The sequence below is a fragment of the Pezoporus wallicus genome, unplaced genomic scaffold (genome assembly GCF_028554395.1).
Source record: "Pezoporus wallicus isolate ANWC-B61680 ecotype Strahan unplaced genomic scaffold, APGP_CSIRO_Pwel_v1 contig_2595, whole genome shotgun sequence".
Classification (NCBI taxonomy): domain Eukaryota; kingdom Metazoa; phylum Chordata; class Aves; order Psittaciformes; family Psittacidae; genus Pezoporus; species Pezoporus wallicus.
Genome location: NW_026640968.1, coordinates 606,494 through 632,400, shown reverse-complemented (window position 1 = coordinate 632,400; position 25,907 = coordinate 606,494). Strand labels below are relative to the sequence as shown.

The 25,907-nt window shown below is 41.0% G+C and overlaps 1 protein-coding gene across 1 annotated transcript in view; it reads right to left on the bottom strand.

Moving 5' to 3' along the window:
* The window catches only part of ATG10 (autophagy related 10), a 93,094-nt gene that overhangs the window by 16,308 nt on the left and 50,879 nt on the right, over positions 1-25,907 (bottom strand). The window contains exons 4-5 of the mRNA XM_057421400.1: positions 19,237-19,363; positions 9,862-9,959 (exon numbers count right to left, since the gene is read on the bottom strand). Of these exons, the coding sequence (XP_057277383.1) occupies positions 9,862-9,959; positions 19,237-19,363 (225 nt within the window). The remainder of the gene's footprint in view (positions 1-9,861; positions 9,960-19,236; positions 19,364-25,907) is intronic.

Genomic DNA, 25,907 nt, shown 5'->3' with positions numbered 1-25,907 from the left:
CCCCCAACTCGCGGGAGCACAGGGTTTACCCCCCTTCCTTTTCTCCCCCTCCTTCTTCATCAGAAGGTGCCGTGGAGGAGGTGTAACCCCCTGCTCCCCCACCACCCCAGTTCCGAAAGTAGGGACTTTGAAAAGGACAGAGAAAAAATTAGGAGGGATACGCATGATGAATGTCGAGGAAGCTGAAAGGAAGAGGGTGGTGCCTCGGCACTGGATCGATTGCGGCGCCATTTTGAAGCACGCAGTAGAAAATAGGGATCATGCGCTAGCGGGAGATATAAAGGAACTGCGAGCCTCTCCAACCCACTATGCCCTAGAGTGGAAATTTTTAACTCGGTTATGGAGGAGCCAGGTCTGCAGATGGCTACATACCGAACGAGAGACATCTGATAAGAAAGACACAGCTGCGAGCAACAGAGACCCTGAGTTCAGCCCAGGATCAGCCCCGGAATCCCCTGAATCCGAGCCAGATTTATATCCTCTGCTTCCAGACCCTGACTCTTCGTCTCCCGGGTTGGTCTGCTCAGACTCACTGGCCCTGGAGATGCTCAGTTGTAACAATGGTTAACCAAAGATGCGATCATTACTGGTGAATTTTCTGCAATGGGCATCTTTGCATATCCTGTGTTTACTACACAGCAGGGGGCTAAAGAGTGGGAAGCTCTTGATCTCAAAATAGTTAAGGAGGCCTGACAAACAGTGACCACGTATGCGTTAAAATCCTCTTATACTCAAGCTGTATATGTTATGATTTTTTCTTGCAATTGACAGGGGGAGCCCATACAGTTTCTCTGTGATACTCATGTACTAGAAGTTGGTAAATATAAGTATGTCCAGGTTTCTATCAACCCTTGGAGACCTTTGTAGATACTGCTGGCCACTTCTTCCAGCACAGGCTGGCCACCTGTGTCGGAATGAGTGTGCATTTTGGTCAGTATAAAAGCCCAAGCCTCATACGATGTGGGGGAGGCAGAGCCTCTGCCGGGACGCCCGCTAAGGTTGAGCCTGCCACCTCGCACTGCAATGTTGCTTCTTGGAGCTGGTTTGCTGTTAGTCTCCACAGGTCCTTGTGCCACGTTCTGTATGTGGAACTGTAGTGGGAGTAATGATTGTCTGGATTTTGTGCTTCAAATATTGTAGTTGTGCGGTGTGTGCTTGGGGGATCCCATACGTGTGTGTGTGTGCTGAGGGCACACGGTGTTCTGTGTATTTTTCTTGTTCTTGGGTTCATAAAAAAGCTTTCAACAGGTAGCTGTTTAACATTTTGGGCATGAAAGGGTTAACGTAAAGGTGTGGTTGCCGGCAGGTATTTATGGTTGCTGCTGAAGCAGGCAGGCTGCTTTAGTTGCTGCCCAGCAGGACGGCTTTTGCAGGGATTAAAAAAAATATAAATAAAAAAAGTTGGGGGGGGGAGAGAGAGAGAGTAATGATGCTGCATTTAACATGTCTAACCTGTGTGCTTCTCAAGAACTGATAACCTGGGGGAGGGGGTATATTTGTGTCCTCCTGCCTACAGGTCCATGGCGACTGCCTGCAAAGTTTGTCAAGCCTTGCCATGAGCTGGACAGACGAATGGAAAAACCTGATGCCTCAGCTACAGGAGCTGACCGTGATTACCCCAAGCAGAATGAGATAGAGGAAGAGAAAGAACAAATAACTGCAAAACATCACTTGGGGGCAACTGAAAAGTAACATCCTGAATATGTGTGCTTGTAAAGTAGCTATTATTAGAGGTTGTGATTTTGTGTATAAAACCACCTGTATTTACTAGCTAGTTGCTAATAAGAAACTGCACCTTGTATTGTATAGATTTGTCACTTGTAAAAGAGATGTCAGAGTATGGAAATTTGCAGTAGCTGCTAGAAAAATCCTAAGGCAAAAGCTAGAAAGATTTTAATACTATGGTAGTGTTATAAAGCAGGTGATGGAACAAATTAAGAGGGTGGGAGAATTCCACTGGTAAGAAATTTCTTTGGCTAGTCCCTCACTGCCATCAGCATCTTCAACATGCTGCTGCACCCTGTAATAGTTACTCTGCTAATGTAAATTTGTGTGTGCCTTGCTGTAGTAGCGACTTGTTACTGGATAAAACAAAAGGGGGGAGATGTGGAGACAGTGTTCTCACGGGAGAATGCATAATTGGTACATAAACTTTGAATAATCCTGAAAGATACAGCAAGGCCATGAGAGGCCCGAAGAAGCTTAAGCAAGCAAGATAAGAGGCTGGAATTCACCAAGTTAATGAGAACTGTGGACTGTTGGCAAGCTTTCAAGGTTGAGTTCTCACACCTGTGTTTAACCAATTATGTGCTAGTCACTAAGGGTCTTCAAGGCACGTATCCAATCATAATATGCCAAATCAGTGTAAGTGCTTCAGCCGGGGCCCTGGCTCAACTAAACAGACTGAGTTCCTGAGTTGCTAAGCAGACAAATGCTACACCGAAGGCAATTTCTGATCTGTTGTTTGATGTTGACTCTGTAAGATATGCAACACTGCAGAACCTTTTGTTGTTGGAACAGGGACATGGATGTGAAGAGTTTGATGGAATGTGTTGTATGAATCTTTCTGGTCATTCTAATTCGATACATGCACAGCTGAAAACCCTGGCTCAGCTTACCCAGCAACTGCAAGTGAGCAATGACCTAGGGATAACTAAATGGTTGTCCTCATGGGGCATCACAGGTTGACTTAAAACACTGCTATTTGAAGGACTGCGCTTATGTATCATTGTTATTTCAATCATTGTAGTTGTTAGACTTGCTTATAGTTGTGTGATGAAAACAAGTGAACAGAATAACCCACAATGTTTTGCTCGCACAAAAGAAAAAGGGGGGAATTGTTGCAGAATGGCTCTAAGAGCAAGGCCATGGATCCTTAGAGGCCTTGTGCGAGCAAAGCAAGGTGTAGGCCTCACAGGTAACCGGATACCGGATGTGGGAGGAGAATGTGAAGGAAGCTGTGTAGAACTAACCAAAACTGTTCTGACTCGTAGGCGTGGCTAAACACCACGTGGATTTAAGCGAAGTGCGCCACAAATAAAGTACAAGTTTGCTTATCACCCATATTGGGTTGGTGTGTCTTGCTTCTCCTCGCTGCTTACAACAAAAAACAAAAAGAAACACCCCACACACACACTTTCCTGTCACTGGGCACATGCATAAACGTTTTGAAAGGGTGATCCATTTACAGCCTATGCCCTGACAGAACTCCAAGAGTGTGTCTACAACAGCAATGCAGGCAGCCTGCAGGCATTCATGCAGCATGCCTGCTGAAGCAGGCCTTGCACACACATACTAGAAAGAATCACAGAATCAAAGCTGGCTTGGGCTGGAAGGGACCTTAAAGTTCACCCAGTTCCCACCTCCTGCCATGGGCAGGGATACCTTCCACTAGACCAGGTTGCTCCAAGCCCCATCCAGCCTGGACCTGAACACTGCCAGGGATGGGGCAGCCACAGCTTCACTGGGCAACCTGTGCCAGGGCCTCACCACCCTCACAGGGAAGAACTTCCTAACATCTCATCTCAATCTCTCCTCTGCCAGGTTAAAGCCAGTGTAAAGACAGACAGGAAGGCAGTTACACCTCCCCTTTACTCTACAAGCACACAGAGAACTTACCTGAGTCACAAGAGACCTAGACTGAAATTTCTTTTCTGCTTTAGAGTAGATGTCCTGACTTCCAAGAAGACTAGTTCACCACTGACCTACACAGTATTCTAAGGCAGGAATGCTTCATTTCCTCCTGTTGGAAGTCATTCCACTTTGTAGACCCATCACGGCAAAGGATGAAAAATTACTAGTGTCTTCCCCCCCCCTTTTTTACCCAATCTGGTAAATATTATACTATTTTTAAACAAATTTGGGAAATAAATAGGTGTCTTTACCTTCTAATAGGTGACTGTACACATCACTAATCCAGTACCACTTCACACTCTCTGCAGAAAATAATGGCTCAACCGAATGTGGAGGCTATACTACTGTCCTTGATGCAGGTACTTCAAAATAGGCTTGGAGCACCTAGTCATACCAGGATGAAAACTCATGCACTGTCAGTGCAGGTACCCTATGCTCATTCCACACACAAAAAAAGAGGGCTTCAATAACTGTTATCTCAGCAACTTTTCCCAGATAATCAGTCATTTTATAGGTAGAAGAAACATCAACATGGATTACTAGGACAGCTGACCATCTCTGTTTATTTTTTTAATTTGTATTTTTAAATACTTTAACTATTAAAGTTTGGCCATTAGACATTAAAACCTTCAAAGCAGCTTTACTGCTGTATGCAATAATGCATATAGCTTATATAGAAGTGCATATATATTATCTGGTAAAGTTATTATGCTCTTAAACCTTCATGATTACCAGGCCATAAGTTTGAAAAGTGGGTTATTAAAAATTATATGAAAAAATGTGATAATTCTCAAGTACTTATGGCCACTGTATTTCTAACTTCTACAGCAAGGACCTACCTAATACCACATAGTCTGAAGACAGAAGTTCCAGCTTCAGCTATGAAGTCGCCTTCGGCTGCTTCACATCTTTTCATCTACCCTGGGAGAGATTTCCAAAATGATAAAAGGTAAAATGTAACCTTTACATATTAACTATATTTTAGCTGGCCTTTGTTTTATAAATTCCTGGTTGTGAAATCATGCACTACCATGTGGCAAAATATGTACACATTTATCATCAGAAAGATTTCTTCCCCTTTGTTTCATTTGTATTCTTTACTCTCTGTTCTTCATTTTTGAACCTCTTCCCTATTCTGCTGGTTTTTTCCTTTCAAAATGTCTCAGCATTCAGCATTTGACCATGGCACTTTCAGACTGCTGCCAGCTTAGCTGTGCCTCTAGAATATCATACCTGGATATTAGTGTGGTGGATCTGCTGCTCCGTTACTACAAAGAAGGACTTTCATGTTTGAGTTGGTTTACACAATGCCATTATGTATTTATCTAAAGCTCTACTGGACATCTCTGTCAAGTATCAAAGCACACTGGAGAGAAATACATGTCTCTTGATGTCATCCATTACCACGATGACATCATCATTCTTTTGCCGAGACTTTTCTTTCCCTCTACTGTAACTTTCTTTTAGCTGGAGACTTCTGCCTGAGTTTTTGGAGAATGTGTCTTGGTTTTGTTTTACACTATTAACTGAAATGTTCTCAAGAGCCTTAGTGTTATCTTTATATTCATCCATTTTCAGCTTCTCCCACCTAGCACTCTTTCAAACATCTAGATCTTTTATGTGCTCTTATGGCTGATAGATAACTGGCTTAGTAAGTACTTTTAAAAAGCAATGCAGGCAGGAAAACACCAGGGCTGGGAGGCTGAGGAGCCCAGAAGGTTACACAGCAGGGTAATATGGAGGATGCAGGGCTGGGATTCCATCCATCATATATCAAGCTGAACAGGAAAATCCAAGTAAGGGACAACTGAGTAAAGCCCTGTTTACAGTTCAGGACAAGCTATAAAGACTTGGAAGGGAGCTTCTTGGAAAGAGTACATTTCTTGAATCCATTGATTCAAAAAGATGAAGAGACTTTCTTTCATGTAGATTGTAGAGAAATGTAACTAATACAAAGGGTATCCTCAAACGCACCCACCAAGTTACAAGTAAACTATTCAGCAACGTCTGCAATTCCACTTCTGACTCTTCATAAAAAGAAGTTAAAGTAACAGTAGGCAATGGTTCTGAAATGCAATATAATCCATAAATAATCCTTAATTTTGCTGTCACTTCAGATTTAAACTACTTCCAGCTCACACAGACCTTACCAGGTGTGCTAAACTGATGTCATTATAAGCCATTAGGAAATACTGAGAGACCTGTAGCAACATTTAGAAGTTTTGTTAAACAGCTGTGTGTTATAATTGATTTGTATTATTTAAAACAGCTAAAGCAAGTTGTCACCGGATGTAGAAAAGGGATGACTGAAGACCCTAGGGAGATTTAACTCAGAAGAAAGCCAATCATAGGAACTTCATTTGAGCATTTTAAGATTATTACTAGAGGAAGTGCAATTAAATCATCACCATTTATCAATTATCATTATAAAATACTATGCAACCTTATCATGTTAATTTATTTATGAGAAGGTAACTAGTTGATTTTTGCTTTTTTGCAGTAAGAATAATCTAGTCAGCACAAATATCTGAAGATTCTTTTTCTGAAACTGAGTGTGGCTTTCCACAATAATCAAGAATAACTACAAAAAGTTCAAATTTTACCTAAATTTGTTTTTTGGCAATATAATTGCAAAAAAATTAAACTGTTTGGAGTTTAGGCAATGTCTCAGTTCCTGATCTCATACATTTTACCAAAGAGACTATAAGCCAAAATACAGTTGTATCAAAAATGTGCACAGGCATGACACCAGTATTTCCTAATACATTGGATATAAGTCCCAAATTATTAGTGTGAATCCTGAATCTGTGCGAAAAAAAAGGCAGTATGACTTTCTTTTCCTAACCTGCCAAATATTGAATCAAAGTGCAAAATCAGCCCTAGTTAAAAGGTAAGTAACATGCATGGCCAATGGAAAACTTGGATTTTCTTCCCACGGATGGATTGTTTGTAGAATTTTCAATCTGTAACTGTTTGAAGCAAAACCCTAAACCTTTTCTCTCTGCTGTTCATCTGTACTGAGACTTCAAGCCTGATTTGGTGAGTTTGCCCAGTGACTTGTATTATACGATCTGTGTCCCTGCAGGCAAAGCCTAACCCACATAACAAAATGGGTCAGCACAAAAGCAGGAAGGAAAGAGAAGGCTGTATTTCAAGTCAGAACCCTGAATTGAATGCTCTTTTTCTCCTAGACCTAACTCTTGCTTTGATCTGCGGCTTGCCAGCTAGTGCTTACAGTATGTTTATATTATCTTTCATAATTCTTTGAGAATACTCTGGGGTTTACTGCTATTTGTATTTGGACTGGCACATGCATCTCTCAGCTTACAGAGGGATGTGTTTGTTGCACCAGTGGTTGCTGGCAATGAGTATGTGATAGTGTTGACACTGCTGCATGTACTAGTGCTTTCCTCAGCTCTGATTCAGCTCCAGAAATGTATGCTTCTATCAATCACACATTCCTTTGTCTTCTTATCATTTGGCTCAATAACCACAAGCAAACGTACCCTCCCTGGTGCCGTTTTGCTTTCATCTAAAATTAAAACTGTAGACCTCTTAAAGTCGATTTCCCAGAGGCTTTCTCTTGCAGCCATGTGGGAAAGTATATTTCCAATCCAGGAATACAGCTGGGGCCTCTGGACAAAGTTCAATACTGATGTAAAGCACAATAAGCTCACTGACAAGTGGAATTCAACCACCTTAAGCCACAGGTACATGGTATTCAGGAAGACGGAGGACATGAAACAGTGTAGAAAAAGAAGTAAAGTAATTCCAATTTATGTAGTGGCATTGCTGGAGGATTTTAACTTCTCTGGCTTCTGCTACCTGCCAGCAGTTCCAGTATTGTGCTCTGTGATGAACAGTTTAACTTATTCTGTAATCTCCTTATTTAATGTAAACTCACACTGATGTTATATTCAACAGTTTCTTTGCTGCTATAACCTTTGCTAATTTCTCCAAAATGCTTTTTCTTACATCTTAGCGTGTGTTTTGCCACTGGTCTCACATTGGCTGAATCACCTCTGGAGCAGTGTCACAGGTTCAGCATTCCACACATTTTACCACCCATAAAATCTGTTTTTGCAGGCCTTTGTGTGTATGTATCTCACACACATTTCTAGTTATTAGATGCAGGACAGTTTTACATTATTACTCCTTCAGAGGCAAAAATAATCATAGAATCATAGAATGAACTGGGTTGGAAAGGACCTTAAGATCATACAGTTCCAATATAAACTATCCACAAGCCAGAACAGCTCAGCTGGGAAATACCAGAGATGTCAGCCCTAAAGGATTCCTAGCATCTGACCACAGGGATACTGATCTCTGTCAACTAGGAATGGAAGAATGCAGATGCAGTGAAGGCAAAATTACCTGAATCCTCTGCCTCTCCATCATGGTTGAAGCCCAGCTGGTAACTCAGAACCCCACAGCAGCTCACTCCCTCCCTCACCTTCTTCCCCCCAGTTCCCAGAGGGATAGGGAGAAGAACTGTAAGAATGTAACTCCCACAGGTTGAGATAAGAACAGTCCAGTAACCGAGGTATAACACAAATCACTACTGGTGCCACCAGTAATAATAATGATAAGGGAAATAACAAGGGAAGAGAATACAACCGCTCACCACCTGCCAACCGATACCCAGCTCGACCTGAGCAGCGATCTCATAGTTTCTATACTGGGCATGACATGCTGTGGTATGGAATACTCCTTTTACTAGTTTGCATCAGGTGTCCTGTCTCTGCTTCCTCCCAGCTTCCCATGCCCCTCCTCGCTGGCAGAGCATGAGACTGAAAAAGTCCTTGATTAGTGTAAACATTACCTAGCAACAGCCAAAAACATCGGGGTTACCAGTGTTGTTCTCAGGCTAAAGTCGAAAATACAGCACTGCACTAGCTACTGAGAAGGAGAAAAATGATTGCTACAGCTGAACCCAGGACACTCTATGCAGAAACATACCTGAAACTTCAGATATAAATCATAAAACTTTACTGAAAAATCTGAACTTTCTTGTGCAGATCAGTTATCTGCTACCATTTTACATTATTTTGTTAAAACCTCTCTCATCTTCATTCTGCATTAGACAAGTCAGGTAATTGATGTTTTATGTAAAAATGCGTGTAGTAAGAATCTGAAAACTTGCACCTGGAATTCAGATATGCATAGCAAACATCAGAAAATCAATGCTTGTTAGGTTCTCAGGGAGCTATTATAATGTAAGTAATAGTCCATGGTGGCAAAAACGTGAATTCTGCTTGTGTTCCTATGACTGAGTACCATCGACAAACAGGCATCCTGTAATTAAATTGTATTAGCTGAATTAAGGAAACACCTGCAGAACTCAGTTGAGGCTACATCCCTGTTGTGCCAGCTGTGCGGTAAGAGACCTGTATACCTGGAACAGCTAAACCCAAAAAGTCAAGGAAGGAAAGGGAAGGAAAAAAGGACACATTAGTATCTTTGATGATAAACAATTCACACCTGGAAGGTCTCTATTCTTTGTCCAAACTTGCACTGGAGGCCTGGAGCTGGAAGAAGAAACCACAGGAAACAACTCGGCTCTGAAACATTTCTGACTCTTCCTTGAGGCAAGTATGGCCATTTCCAAGACAGCCATCATCACAAGTCTGGAAAGAGCTGCTGAAATGCTGTGGTGACTTTAAAACCACTTTAAATAAAAGTGAGTTGAATAGCTGTAAAAGAAGTCAGTGATATCACAGTTTACTAATCTGCTTCCTTTTGTAAAACACAGCATCCATTAGCTACTGATTCTTAAGGACTTTAGTTGGCAATAACTTACCATTTGGTTGAGAGAACAATTTTTTCTCTCCTTCAATCCTAAGGACTGCAAGTCTATTTAAAATTGAAAACTACAGTGTTTTTTGCTCATTTGACTCACAGACAATCTGTGAAATGTTACACTAGTATATATTACTTACACAAGTAAGTCTACTTTTGTATTTACCCAAATCCATGATTATTCAGACATGGCCTGATGTTTTCAGGCCTGGCTTTGGAAAAGTATTTTAAGTGAGATACATTAAGTCTTATATGGTGAACACTTACACATCTTTCAAATTCAGGGCTAAAACTATTGTTGGTAGCTGTAGCTCAGCACAACCTCAGGCTTTTATGTATTCCACTTGTGTCCAGGAAGGGAATAAGACTACTGAGGATTCAGGCACATATTGCATTCATCAGTTTTGTAAAGGACCAATGGTTTCTCACCTGCTGTGTAATAGTGTCCCAGGGCCCCTCCTGCAGACGATCCTGGTAACATGCATGAACACTTCTCCATATTTCACCCAGAGTTAAAGGTCTTCCGTCTGTGGAGGGGGAGAAACCACCACCCAAAGTCAAAGCTTTTAATCATGCTGTATCTTTAATACAGAATAGCAAAATCTGAAAATACAGATTACCATGAAACAGATGGAAAAAGAACAGCAAAACAGTCCCTCCTGGACCCGTAACTCCAAAACCACATTGTTTCAATGCTGACTGAGGGTGCATATAAAACTACCCTGATTCCCTCTTCAGCCTTCCTCTCTGTCACCTGAGAGCAACAATTCTGTTTGTAAGGTGTGAAGTCAAACTGATTTTGTAAAATAATGCTTGGGTAAGATAAATTCAAAACCACAAAATAATATCATGAACAGCTATTCCACTGTAAATACGTGCAATTCACACTGAAAGAGCGGAAAAAATCTGCAAAATTCTGCTAACAAAGTTTACCACAATTTGGTAACCTACATGCCCATATTTTTTTCTTGAGCAGCATTTATATAGCATTGTTGCATCAGGTTTTTATCTGTGATATTAGAATTATGCCAAAGATATTAGTGTCAACCTCTTGGAAAATAAGCATGCCAATTTTTTCCTGAATTTTTGTTTCTGGCAAAGAGCAACAGAATATTTTTATATACTTTCAGTAAGTGGCTCCATCCTAGTATTTATTAGGTGTCAGAAACCACTATTCTGTCATAAATAATTTTATTCTACTAACATTTTCATGTCTCTAAAATGAAGATTTATTCACCCAATTAACATTTGAATGCCATGTTTAGATGTAACTTAAAACCAGCTGCCTACAGCCTCTGCTTTATCTTATTTTCTGCACATCTTTATGAAAAAAGCACCAAACTCTGAATTTACAAAAGCACCATACAGCAGAAGCATGTGGCAATTAATGTATCTGATGGGGCAACAGCTTATAAACTTGCTGTACTATGCCATTCTCATGAACATGAGACTGCTTAAGCTGTCATGCCCTATGTCTTATGGTGACACCAGAACTATGCTGGAGATAGTCTACATTTCTAAGAAATTTATTACAAGAATGTAAGTTAAGTTTAGAAGGATATATTTATGCTCAGATCATCTGTGTGCAGGTAATAGCAAGATGCTGTCCATACTTATAATTCTCTGTTTTCTATTCACCCTGCAAAAAGAATCCAGAGAAAGCCCAAATGTAACATCTACAACAACATACATTCTAATGCAAGATTTGATATGTCATTCTATATTTTGTTCTGTACACCCTTCTTGGTGAATTTTTAAAACAAGCAAATTCAGACTGTACATATGGAATGGATTTTACTCTGACCCTTACCATTAATCTCATTTACAGAAACAATCAAGCATTAATCATAGTTAAAATTGAGTTTTGTCTTTATTACTTCATGTATGAGAAGCAGTTTATCTTCAGTCCTATTTCAGTATAAATTATTTTAATTTCAGAAAAAAAATACAAATACATCCAATCCAGAAGTTTCACTTCACATTGAAGTGAGATCACAGACAGTAACTACATAGTAAATGCAGTGTTTCACATAGGTATAAAAAATTGACCTGGGCATTCTAATAATGCACTTACATATTGAAATACGCTTGGATTTAAATTTCCCTAAGTTTTTAATTCTCTGCACTATTTTAATACAATTCACTAAGCTTTAAATGAGTTTTGAATGGAGTGTGTTTTTTAAACTGAATAAGCTTTCACACATGCTCCCAAGAAGTGTATTCCTGTAAACTCTTATTTAACTGACTAGCTGACTTTTCTAGATGATGGAAGGCCAAATGCAGCAGAAAAAGAGTAAGTTATCAATACTTAAAATGGATGAGAAGTTCAGCTACAGAGCTAGGAACTCAAGACCCCTGCAAAAGGAGATGCAGTGGATGGGTAGTTTCCCCATCCTCTTTTGCAGGATGAAGACCTAAAAGTCTGATGTTTTCTCATTAAAATAAATAAATAAATAAATAAATAAATAAATAAATAAATAAATAAAAAAGGAGAGAAAAAGAAGAAAAAAAAGAAATAAGAAGAAGAAAACAAGGAACAAGAAAAAGAAAAGTCAAAGAAAAACCCCAAGTGTGGTAAGATCTTAAAATGACTAACAGAAGGACTATCTGTTAGAAAGCATCTGGGGAGGAAGAAGAATAGTTTTTACTTTTTGCAGTCTATTTTGGGTTTGTTGCTGTTTCTGTGTCAGAAGATACGTGTGGACAATAAAACTCATTTCAGGTAGCATCTAGGTCTGTGTTTCATATTTCAGAACTTCTGTGTGAATTCGGTCATCTGTTTAGGGTAATATAAGTGAACTCATTTTATTCACAAGTTCCCAGGTTTGCATAAAACATGAATCTGTATTCTTTGGACACTCTGAGACCCCTTTTTCGAAGGCTGCCAGTATTCACATGTTTAGCAGCCCACTGGGACCTCAAATATCCAGCTGGGGTGGCAGAGCAGTCTGTAACTGCTGCTGCTAGCAACAAGAGGCCACTGTGGTACCTGCTAAGCCAAGCAGCCTTTCTGTTTCTTGTTTTATTCTTTCCCGTGATGGAGCTGAACTCAAAAAGTTCAGCCAGAAAAAGAAGGCAGCATCAGCATCAAGCCAAGAGAAGTGGCAGGAAAGGAAGGCAAAGGCTTGAGATTCACCCAGCAATACATTTATTCATCATCCACCCACGACAACACAGATGCTGAGGTGCCTGCAGCTTGTCCCAAGTCTCATCCCAAGTCTAGCTGGCAGCAGGTATGCAAACCAAAGTGAAAGCTTGTGGTTACATATACATTTTCTATCATTCAGCCCATTAAATAATGACAGAGGGTGAAAGAAAATGTATATCACAAAGCAACAGCTGCTTGTGAGTCATGCCAGATTTACTGTACTTTTGTCCAGAGCTCTTGCCGATAATGCCACAAATCTGGCATGTAACACATCACCAGCTCATCAGTACTAACCCCAGGCTCAGACAGAATGAACTTGACATGTACCTAGCAAGAAAGACCAAAAGAACCTGGGCAGTAGCTAACTAAGATTTTTATTAAGAGAAAGGAGATAAAGGATAGGAGTCAAGCACTCCAAACTATGGGGTCTGTCTCTGCCATAATTATGGGCTCCATCAACCAGTTCATCCGTCTTAACAGTCAGGAAAGAGTAACTACAGCCTTTCTACCACACACTCAAATTTTTATTATTCAAACTGTCCAGACTATGACAACCTTATTCTGAGAAAAGCTCCTTGATGGTCCACTTGGGGTTAACTCACTTAGGTCACCCAAGTAAGAAACAGTTACAAAGCAGATGGTTGAGTGCCCCCACACAGCAGCAAGGTGCAGCATTAAGACTACATATGAGTTGCAGATCCCAGCTGACTTGGCACCTTAATTTCTGCAAAGAGCAGAAATTTCTTAAGCATACAAATTTCATATCCGTTTTCAGAGAAAATTTTCAGGCTTCCCAAGTTGCTGTATTCTGTTTTCTTGATGTTTACTGAGGGCTTTTAATAATTTCCTGGATTTCCATTTAAAGGTTATTTGACACTTCTGGTGAAACAGTGCACAAATCATTTTGAGGCTTCATTCTGGCATGCCTTCCAAAGAAACACTCTTAAGAAAACATTGCCACAAAAGAAAAAAATACCCTTACACCTTAGGAGAATATCTGAGTATACAAATTATTCCATTTTATTTCTGTCCAAGGCCACAATAAAAGTTCATATGGGACACGGCCTTAGGAAGAACTATCTTTGTGAGAAAGGATACAGTGGTTGCGTGCTTCCGAGTTCAGGGAGTAAATTCATACTCTGGAAAGAGCATCAGCGAATGCCCAACATGGTTATGAGTACAGAATGTCACCCGTTCAGGGCTGGAGGAAGTTACATTACCTTTACAAGCTTCCTCTCTCTATAACTACTGATTAGCATGTTTTTTTGTTGGCAGAGATCTATCTGCATGTCAGAGAGCTAGATGTATTTTGAGCAGGTCAGCATGAGAATCCCATCACTTCTCTGTTTTCTAGAGGAGTTAGGCTGCAGTCCTTATTGACTCCCATTAGTTCTGCTCTTTCTTTTCAGTGCTCAGCATTCATGATTACTCTTCTGCCTTTGTAGGAAAAAATAAGAAGAAACGTTTGAGAAATGCAGGGTGACTCCTGAACGATGTCTGTATTGCTGCTACCTCACCACTGGCGGAAGAGACTTTTTGAATGTCTGGCTTCACACAATGACAGCTCAGGAAAAGACCAAAGTTCCTTGACATCTTAAAGACTAAGAAAAGGCAAAAGTACTCCGCTGATTAAAGAAAGCTTACTGGACCTAGCCCAGCCCATCTGGCTCATGCCAGCATTGAAGGGAAAGGCTAATTTGCTATACCATCTGTCTCTAAGAGGGCTAATTGCTGACATCAGATATCAGCAGGGGTTCATGCTTTTCTTCAACAAGCTATTTGGTAATCTCAGAAGCCAGAGTAAAAAAGAAGGGCTCCCATTTCTGAACAGTGTGGCATGCATAAGACTGATTTTGGAGAAGTAATAGCTAGGTCTCTGATGCTCTGAAGTACTGAGGACCATTGCCTTGGGCTCCTGACAGAGTGGGGCTTCAGTAAGTCTGATTTCATGACTACATGCCACATGGGAAGAATCATAAGGTAGTGAAAAATGTTTCCTACCTGTGTATATATATGCAGCATAAACATACCTTCTTGTATCCTGTAATGTTCCCAAACACCTTTTCAGACAGTCATAATACTTAATCATTATTTTCAGCTGAAGTATTTGTCCTTGCACAAACAAGATCTTCTCTGTAAATCTAAAGAAGTTTTGATATCTCTCAAAAGCGTTCAGTTGCAATTAAAAATTCAAACCCTTACCTTAAACTATCTCACATATCACACTTTGCTTCACCAAAAATAGAGGTCTAAAGAAGAATTCTGGAAAATCACAGAATCCTAGAATGGTCTGGGTTGGAAAGGACCTTAAGATCATACAGTTCCAAACCCCCTGCCATGAGCAGGGACACCTCACACTAGACCATGTCACCCAAGGCTCTGTCCAACCTGGACCTGAACACTGCCAGGGATGGAGCATTCACAACTTCTTTGGGCAACCCATTCCAGTGCCTCACCATCCTTACAGGAAAAAAACTTCTTCCTTGTATCTAACCTGAACTTCCCCTGTTTAAGTTTGAACCCGTTACCCCTTGTCCTGTCACTACAGTCCCTGATGGAAAGTCCCTCCCCACCATCCTCATAAGACCGCTTCAGACACTGGAAGGCTGCTATGAGGTCTCCACGCAGCCTTCTCTTCTCCAGGCTGAACAGCTCCATCTTTCTCAGCCTATCTTCATACAGGAGGTGCTCCAGTGCCCTGATCATCCTCATGGCCCTCCTCTGGACTTGTTCCAACAGTTCCATGTCCTTTTTATGTTGAGGACACCAGAACTGCACACAATACTCCAAGTGAGGTCTCGCAAGAGCAGAGTAGAGGGGCAGGATCACCTCCTTCGACCTGCTGGTCATGCTCCTTTTGATACAGTCCAGGATACGGTTGGCTTTCTGGGATGAGTGTGCACTGAAGCCAGCTCATGTTCAGTTTCTCATCACCCAACACCCCCAAGTCCTTCTCCGCAGGGCTGCTCTGAATCTCTTCTCTGCCCAGCCTGCAGCTGTGCCTCAGATTGCCCCAACCCCTATGTAGGACCTTGCACTTAGCTTTGTTGAACTTCATGAGGTTTGCATTGGCCACCTCACAAGCCTGTCAAGGTCCCTCTGAACCATCAAATTTAGACAGCAGGAAGGTAAGCATAGAATGGAACTTCTACCCTTCTGCAGGAAGAACTGATTTACAATGTTGGAGCACAACTGCTAGCAGAGAGCAGTGAAAACTGGGTGTCCTCACTGACACAAGCTCCTGCAGATGGTAACTACACTAAAGACAACAGGAAAATCTCTCAGCAACTCTATCAGAAGCCTTTTTCCTGGGAGGGACTGCAAGTCAATGAAAACTGAACTCACGTATGATGGGAGAAAGTCATGGTTTAATTGTTCTAGAAGTTAAAGAGACTATTTGGAAGAGCACAGATTTGTACAGGCTGGTACCAGCTGCTATTATAACACACAAAGTGAGGAAGTGAATATTGTAAAACAAGCAAAACTACTTAGGTTGAACAGAAGAATTATGATTTTCTAGGCAGGCCTAGAGGTGTAATGGCTACTTAACATTCTGCCAGAGAGGAAGCAGAGTTTTTAATTCAAACTCTGTGCCTTGCTCCTGGGGAAGGCAAGACAGGGCAGGGCTGTGGAAACACTGGAAGGAGGATAGCTCACCTTCACCTTCTGCAACAAGTTCTAATTAACATGAGGATCAGTATGGACAGAATTCAAGGGAAACCAAGAACAGCTCATGAGAGACTTATGAGGAACCGATTCTATTACTTAATCTACAAATAATGCTAGGAATTTTGACTGGGAAATTGATGTAGATCTCAGAAGAGTCTTCTCTGATTATTTTAGAGAAGTGAGTATTACTACCTTCTGGGTAACAAGGTGAGAAGCCTATCACATGAAGACTACTAATTACTTCAAATGAAAAAAAAAAATAATTCAGGGCATTACCTAGAGTTTTCCTCATAACAGGTTCAGGACAAGACAAAAGATACTTTGCTCAAACACCCCATGTGATTGTGACTGTCATTTGCACGTTCCTCAAAACCCCATGTTTGGACCTTCACACAGTGGGACACATGCAAGCAAATAACTTGCAGCGACAAAAAATTTTTAATTTTCAACAGTAAGCTATTAATAATTAAAATCAGAGAATACTAGCTGAAAACATTACAGGAAATGCAATTATTGCCAGCATTCTGGGTCCTTCTATCTTGCAGAGTCAGAGACTCTTGAATGTTAAAAGAGAATGTTATATGCTAAGGAGAATCCAGGTGACTTTAGGAGTTACCTAAAAAAAAGTCCTTGTTTTTCATTGTGAAGGTTCTCAAGAAGTGTTTTAAAACATAATGGTACTTGTAGGAACAATTACGGGTTTGTACTGCAAGGGGAGCTGTTGGCACATAATACTACGATTGTGCATTAGACCATCCACTAGCTTTATAATATGCACTTCCAGCTATAAGGAGTCATGTTTCAACACCTCGAATTCTCTGATGCTGACAAGCTAAACAACTTGTTTTGTCTCTGTGAGTTCTTCTCTGGTGATTAACTGCTTATGGCGAATACTAATTATATGAAAGTACAGTACAACAGAAATAGTGTCCTACTTCCTCTATGTTCTTTAGAGACACAGAACTATTAATTCAGCTAAAAACTAAGAAGATGACATTTCTCAGGACCACAGATATGTTAATCTGTCTCTTACAGCAAAAGTTTCTTCATTTTCCTGTCAGCAGAGTAAGTTTAAAGGCAAAACACTGCACGTTTGTAAATGCCTGTAATAATTCTAGAAATAGATTTGCAGTAGGATGTGTGCAAATGAGTTCTGTTGGTGGTAAAGGCAGAGCAATGTCCCCAGTTCTCCATGTCCCAGTTTGTAAATTTACCCCAAATTATCCATTCCTGAAACTGCACCTCAGACTGAAACCTTTCCACCAGGGAGTCTATGAGAATTTGTTCTTCAATTTTAAATCTGAAGTGCCTTTTAAAAAGCTAACACTGCAAAATTAGAAACCATTAAACAATATAAGGCAGAGAGTGATTAAATTTTCCAAACACATTCAAAGCAGCTTAAGCTAACTTTTTAATTAAAAAGGAAAAGATATCACTGTCAACATTCAGACATTTTTATCTAAATAAAGATTAGAAGATTATTCACAACACAAAAGATGCTGATCATAGAATTAACTAGGTTGGAAAAAACCCTTAAGATCATCTAGTCCTACTGTTAACCTAACACTGCCAAGTCTACCCTGACCCTAAGCACCACATTCACACACTTAAATTCCTCCAGGGACAGTGATTCTACCACTTCCCAGGGCAGCCTGTTCCAAAGCCTGACCACCAGTTCACACAGTGAAGAAACTGTTCCTAATATACATCTAAACCTCCCCTGGTGCAGGTTGAGGCCATTTGCTCTTGCCCTGTCACTTGTTCCTTGAAAGAAGAGATCAGCCACTTCTTGGCTCCATTCTCCTTTCAGGTAGTTGTAGAAAGCAGTAAGGCCCCCCCCCGAGGCTTCTCTTCTCCAGACTAAACCCCCCCAGTTGCCTCAGCCATTCCTCATCAGACTTCTGCTCCAGGCCCTTCACCAGCTCCATTGCCCTTTTCTGCTCCAGCACCTCAATGTCTCTCTTGTAGTGAGGGGCTCAGAACTGAACACAGGATTCAAGATGCAGCCTCGCCTCTGGTCACCTTCAGTGCCCAGTACAGAGGCACAATCACTGCCCTGGTCCTGCTGGCCACAATATTGCTGATACAGGACAAAAGGCTGTTGGTTTCTTGCCTGCCTGGGCACAAGCTGGCTCACGTTCACCTGTCAATCAGCACCCCCAGGTCCTTTTCCTGGCCACCCTTCCCCAGCCGACCACGACGCATGAAGGAGACTGAATGAGTTGGAAGATTTCAGTCCCTCCACTCTAGATACACAGTATTTGGGCAGAGGCGAAGAGAGCACAGCCAGTGCTGCAGTGTGATTACTCTCTGTTTGCTGATTAAGTAAGTGACTCTAACAGTGGCCTTGGCAGGAGGCTGTGTGCTCCTCTTTCCTTCCTGACAGGATGGTGGGTAAAATCACAGTGGCTATAGCAATTAAGTAATGGATTACAAGTTGTGTGTATTAGGGAGGAAAGAGTATCAGTGTTTCAGGAGCCAGTTTTAACAGGTAGAAGAAGGCAACACCTTATTGGTATTATTATAAAGCAAATTTAAATGGAAAACAGCATATACTTTTAAAGGTACATTTAGACCCCAGCCCTGTGGCTCAAATTCAGGATCCAAAATAAACAGAGACAGTTCTGCAGAAGCACTGTCATTATGTCCCCTCATTTTATAGCCAAATTCAAACATGCACCTTTAAGTTTTTGTATTCAGTTGAAGAAAAGAAAAAGAAAAATGACCTGCAGTTTCAGTCAACCACAGGCAAGATGCCAGGAGCCAAAGATCAGCCTCCTTCAGGCTGAGATGGTATCATCTACTCCAAGGTCCTGAAGCTGTGTCAGGATTACCACAAAATCTACTGAACAGCCTCATCTCTTACTTTCTTATTACGTATGATCATTACTATGTACCTCAATTTAATACAAAATCTGTGTATTTAACAAATATTTAATCCAAATTATTTTTATTCTTTACTTTGTCTAACAGAAGATTGGTCTTACCTAAAAAGCATGCCCTAAAATAGAGCACAGGTACTTGGTAGCTGCTGGAGTACAAGACATGATATTCATAGCGAATCACTTCTTCTGTTGCACAAACTCCAGCTACTTGAGAATCATCCAAGGACTCCTAAAACAACAAACACAAATACAGTAATAAATCAACTTTTGCATCTGTGTATAAAGAGAAAAGTAATTGCTACTATTGTAATAAATTCAGTAAATACACAGAACGGAAATAATGGCCATCACCCCTTTCACAGCAGTACTCATATGGATTCACAGGAAAAAAAAAATCAAAGTCCAAACCCTACAAAGACAACTTACAGACTTAATTCCACTAAACATGAACTGTGTGTAAGCATCTGCAGAACTCAAGTCTTTCTAAGTTCAGGCTGCCTTTCTAAGCAAAAGACAAAAGCTCTCTAAAATGTTTATGGCACAATAACTGGTACAACAAGGTGACTACAGCTGCAGCTCTCCTCAGTAACTTTAGTAGAAATCACTTCAAAAATGTATCTTTAAATAATATGATTTTTCTTGCCAAAAGACAAATCAGATGTATCCACCAAAAATTCTGTTCTACCTTCTCTAAAGACTTTCTGCCAGCAGCTGTTTTTGCTAATAGTACTTCTAACACTGAGACTTCTTTTTCTGTTAATGTAGATTTCAGGTGTAAAGCAAGTAAAACTTACTGTAAACTTGAAATAAAACAGAAGAGACTGAACCTACTGCATTGAGATATACCTGCTGCAGCAGAGATTTCCTAATATTTCAAATCTATAGTAAAACAGCGGTAAGCACACAGTTGGTTTGACTTTTTAAAAATTGTAGATACCCAACCTCTCTGAAAATGGAACCATTAAATTAATAGTAACATTAAGATTAAATGTTAGAACGAACTTTCCAAGAAGATACCATGGGTGTGGACTTGTTTGGTTTTCAAACCCCTAAATTTACATACATGAACTAAGCAACCGTAACACCCCACAGGTTGGGTGTGCATTTCATAATTTGACTATTGCCAAGCAACGGTGAATGCTGGCTTACTGTCCCTGTCCAAGCAAAGTAAAAATGATTGAACAGAGAAGAACCTCCTTTGAACACTGCGAGTTTAACACACACGAAATTTAAAGCTATTTTGCATTTTTATCTCACATCCTTAACTCAGCAATAAATTGATCTATGAAGAGATATAAAACCTGATGAACTATAACAGTACTGATACACAAGATACTTCCAATTTTTTCTGATATCCCACACAGAAGTGATTTCCCCCAGATTGAGTGTATTGGACAACCAGATGCTGTGGAGGCACATGGAGAGAAGATCACAAATGGAAAGGCCAGACTTTGGGAAGCTACAGACCCAAGTACTGTAAATACATTTTTGGACATTGAATGGGAAATCATAAATGGGCACAGAACAGAAGGTTTCTGGGAAATTCTGGATGGCTGCAGGAATGGTTGATTTTATCTTACCGGGAAACAGATATCTGAGGCACTGAAAAGGAATCTTAAAGATTAACCTAGTTTTAACAACTGTATGTGAAGGGATCCTAAGGACATAAAGGACAATGATGATAACAGTATCTGCCTTCACAGGTTAGGTATTGTATGTCCAGTTCCCATGTAAATGTGTAACAGACGATGAAGGCAAGTTCTTTCCTCCTCACACATGTCCTACCTACAGATCAGATGCGAAATACAGATTGAAACAAGAAGTTTCTTCTCTATAGTAAGCTGAGCTTTCTTAGTGAGAATACTAACAGAAAGAACAGCAGCAGCCTGTGGGAACAAAAGACAAATACTGGTTTTCAAGTTTGTAGGGGTGGGGATGAGAAAGAGTTCTTATTCAGAACTGAACCTACATTAAACTTTAAAAAGGCCCTTCAGATGAGCCTCCTGGAATGAAAATCATACTGCTTTACAGACATTAATGTTTCACCAGATATTATGGCCTTGCCTACTTCTTAGTCACTAGTTTACGTTGTTCTAGAAAAATACTTCGCATGGAAATGGCAAGACTGCCCATTCATGTATTAAATATTATTGTTCTAGAAAAAAACTGTATGTACTTTCCCCTCCTATATACGCTTCTACATATAATGGTAAAATGACTGCATACCCTTACACAAATACTGGTATCTAATTTGTGACTATTTTAGACTGATAAAGAAGCCATAGTCTTTATTACCTCCAAATACTTAGGAAAATAAGTAAGTTAATACTCGTTCAAAAATGAAATACTCAAGCTTGTATATCATGAGGGAAAACACACTTTACTAAAACCCTGCTTATTATCTCAGAAAGTCATAAATATAGCTAGCAACAACTTCATCATTAAAATTTAGCTTACTGAGTTAGCACAGATTTCAGCTGGTAAGTATCATTTGCTGGATTAGGTAAAGGAAAACAAAGGGAAGACTTTCTACTTTCACTGTTCCTTCAGACAGCCATGGAAAAGTCATAAGAATTCCTGCCATTACCAGACACAGGTACTTTTCCAAACATCCTATTATTTCCAGAGAAAGCTGATCTTATCCCAAAGTGGCCTTCCCAGTAGATGCACACAGTCTGATGGCAGGAGAAGCAGCACAGAAGAGAAGGCAGCAGTTTTACTGCTTTATTCTTTTGGAGAGCAGAATACGTTTGGACACATTTATTCTGTATTATCCTGGATTTTTTTTTTTTTTGACTGATGGTTTAAGCAGGTTCTGAAAGCAAGTATTCGGCTGAATACAAAGTTCAAAAAAACTCTGAAACTGACACTTCTGCTCTGTAACAACATGGCCTTCAGTCGTGTACTAAGTTTTCACACTCAAAATATGTTTCAGATACTCAAATCTTTTTCTGCTGTTTCTAGTGAAAATCAGCACACTGTATTTGTGATTTGCATACAAAGGCAGATAGCTGAATCTTATTAGGGCTACGTCTAATCCCCTTTCCTTCCATAAACAGCAGTTTCAAGATTTCTTACATAAAAAAGATAGAGCACTGATGTGTAATCCTGTACTTTAGTCTCTGTAAGCACAGCATACAGTATCTATGCAGGGAAAGTACATTTTGGAGCTTAAAAGTTCTGATGGTATCTCCCTAGCTGAAGAGATGAACTTTGCTGATGAGATGAACAAAATGAGTGCAGTCATTTTAGGTGGTTTTTGGAACATCTGAAAAACTATGCATGGCTGAATAAAGCTATGGAGCCCCAGAAAGTTTTGTATCAGCCCAAAAGAAGACATTCATTTTTCATTCTTTAACTGTTGTCCTATCTCTTTTTGAGCTAATGTTGAATTTTAATTACTGCATCAAACATGGAATCAATTTAAGTTTGAAAGACTCTGTAACTGCCACAAAACACTTATGCATGTACACACACCACAAAACAAATCCATCATTTTGCTTAGATCTGTCAAAGACAAAGCAAACATACCTGCATTAAGAAAAAAAAAATAAATAAATGGGGGGGGAGGGGGGATTGCCAAAACTGCAATCATTAAAGATGCTATGAAGTAATTTGATTTCTCAATTTTGTGTTTTTGCTTTGCAAATCTGCTTGCATGCTTGTCATGCCTCAAGTTAAAACCAGGACCCACTGGCTGTTTCCTAAACTAACACGGAAGTTGTCATCAGGAAGCATCTGCTCCCCCATTGCTCTCACATAAAATCATTTTCGTGCTACCATAATGGACTACTGAGCAGATGTTTAAAAGCAATATACGTATTAGAAAAAAAGATAAGCAGCAATTATGTAAATTGTATCAGTTCCATCATAAATGAATTATCACTAATTTTAACTCATATAAAATTGTTCTCAAACTTTAAGGAGCCCCTAAACAAATTAAGTCAATTTGCTCCTTTTAAAATGCTAACATTATTTAAATCAATACACAAGAAATGATGCTGCATATCATTCTGAAAGCAAAATAACACATATTTTTATTCCTCCTGATGAAGAAGTCCAGTTTAAAACCCCTTGCAACAAGTTAATTTGACAGCAGGAGAGAGTTAATAGTATGCTTTGATACTCCTTAAAGAGAGCTGTTCTCTAGAGACTGAAGAGCAGCAGGAAGGCATGGGTTAAGGCAGGTCACCTCTGGAGGGAGGCCAGCCTTCCTTGTTCAGCCTAAATTCCCTTTGAAATGCAGAAGCATGCCCTAATGCCCTTTTTGGGGGTAAAAGCTAAGAGAGGTGGTTTTAAGAACAACAGGCACATTTCTCCTGGATCTCAAGTCACTGCTGCCTTTCTTCCAATTCCCCTGTTCCTCCTCTCTTTTCTTGTCCTGACCTCTATTTACTTCTGGTGCAGGCCAGTCTCCTGGGAAATTCTCCTGCAGGAGCACAGCAGGATTGGGCTGCAAGCAGGAAAGGGAGGAAGAGGCGACACAGGCACAGTGACTGGTACTGTTAGTTTCAGTGGGAGGGGGAAGAAAGGAGGTGGAATCCAGATTAGTAAGCAAATTTGATTTCACTGCTTTGGAATACATTTACACTTAATTTCATTTCAGCCTCCAACATTGAAAATAAACATATCGCTGTTTCCCCAGAGTAGTGTTTCTTCAGATGTCTGTAAGCTACCCTGTGAAACACAAGAGCTTTCAGGGAGCAGTTCCCCTCCCCATCCAACACTCTTCCTTTGGCAAACAGGGAGATCTGAACATGAAACTGAATGGCAGGACAGCATTCATCAGATGGAATTAGAACTTAATGTGGCGGGTGTGGCAGCATGGTAAGATTTTATCTGTGTGCTTCCTTCTTCCTCCTGGGTGTTCTCAACATCTATTTGGACCATGTCCCACTTTTTTGCCAGCAGACCCCATGGGTCTAGTCTCTGCAGGTCATTATGCTGGTGGTTTTCATCCCTTCTGTGCAGAGTCTCAAGTCCCTACCTTTACACAGACCTTGACTCTCTGTATTTGATCCTCTCTCTCCATTCCATGTTGAAAACAGTGTGGAGTTGAGACAGTCAGAGGTAACCACTGAGAAGAACAGGGGGTTGTCTGGCCAGCAACCCCACCTCATGTCTTCATGCAGGAGGTGCTCCAGTCCCCTGATTATCCTCATGGCCTCCACTGGACTTGCTCCAACAGCTCCATATCCTTACACTGAAGACACCTGAACTGCACACAATACTCCAAGTGGGGTCTCACAAAAGCAGAGTAGAGAAGCAGGATCACCTCCTTCGACCTGCTGGTCATGCTCATTTTGATGCAGCCCAGGATACGGCTGGCTTTCTGGGCTGCGAGCACACGCTGAAGCCAGCTCATGTTCATCTTCTGACTGACCAAGAACCCCAAGTCCTTCTCCTCAGGGCTCCTCTGGGATTGCCCTGACCCAGGTGTAGGACCTTCCACTTTGCTTTGCTGAACTCCATGAGACTGGCATTTGCCCACCTCACAAGCATGTCAAGGTCCCTCTGGATGGCATTCCTTCCCTCCAGCGTATCAACCGAACCACACAGCTTGGTGTCATCGGCAAACTTGCTGAGGGCGCACTCAATCCCACTGTCCATGTCACCAACAAAGATGTTGAACAAGACCGGTCCCAACACCGATCTGTGGGGGACGCCACTCGTTACTGGTCTCCAGCTGAACACTGAGCCATTGACCACAACTCTTTGTGTGTGGCCAACTAGCCAGTTCTTTATCCACCGAGTGGTCCATCCATCAAATTGATGTTTCTCCAGTTTGGAGACAAGGATGTCATGTGGGACAGTGTCAAACTTTGGACAAGTCCAGGTAGATGACATCAACTGCTCTGCCCCGTCCATCAGTTCCGTAGCCCCATCACAGAAGGCCACCAAATTGGTGAGGCAGGATTTGCCCTCAGTGAAGCCATGCTAGCTGCCACCAGCCACCTCGTTGTTTTTCATGTGCCCCAGCATGGTTTCCAGGAGAATCTGCTCCATGATCCTGCCAGGCTCAGAGGTAAGACTGACTGAACAGATGTGATTCACACAGTACGTAGGAAACCTCTTCTGGGAGAAACTACAGCTAAGACCCTGCAAAACCAGGAGATGAAGGAGTGAGAGGAACACAGCCCATATGCTGAAGGAAGACAGACTAAGCTAAGCCATCTGAAATTCTTAGAAGAAGGGTCCACCCAAAGCTAAGGACACACATTTCACAGAAAAACAAAGCAATCTCAGATGTGAGCTGCAGAGATTGATTTATTTGCTCTACTTCCAACCAATATCCTTTGTCAATATTGTTTCTTGGAATTATCATTTAGAATCACAGAATCACAAACTGGTTTGGGTTGGAGGGGACATTAAAGCTCATTCAGTTCCAATTCCCTGTCACAGGCAGGAATGCCTTTCACTAGACCAGATTGCTCCAAGCCCCGTCCACCCTGGCCTTGAGCACCGTCAGGGATTGGGCAGCCACAGCTTCTCGTCTTCTCCAGCCATCTTTTGCAGGGCATATTTTGGCATCTGTGTCCACAGAAGCCTTGCTAGATCCAGTCCTGAGGGCGAGACAGGCTGTGGAAGTTCATCCACAGCCTAGGATCACTGCTCCCAGGCATATCCCTGGTAAAGGGGGCATGTGAGAAGGGGTTCTATCAGGCCAAATTTTGGGCAGTGCTGCCAAATGCATCCACATCCTTTCAAGGATATAAATTCTAGTGATTTCGATCTGTGACCTTTCCTACTCTAGGATTACAACTAAAAAATAT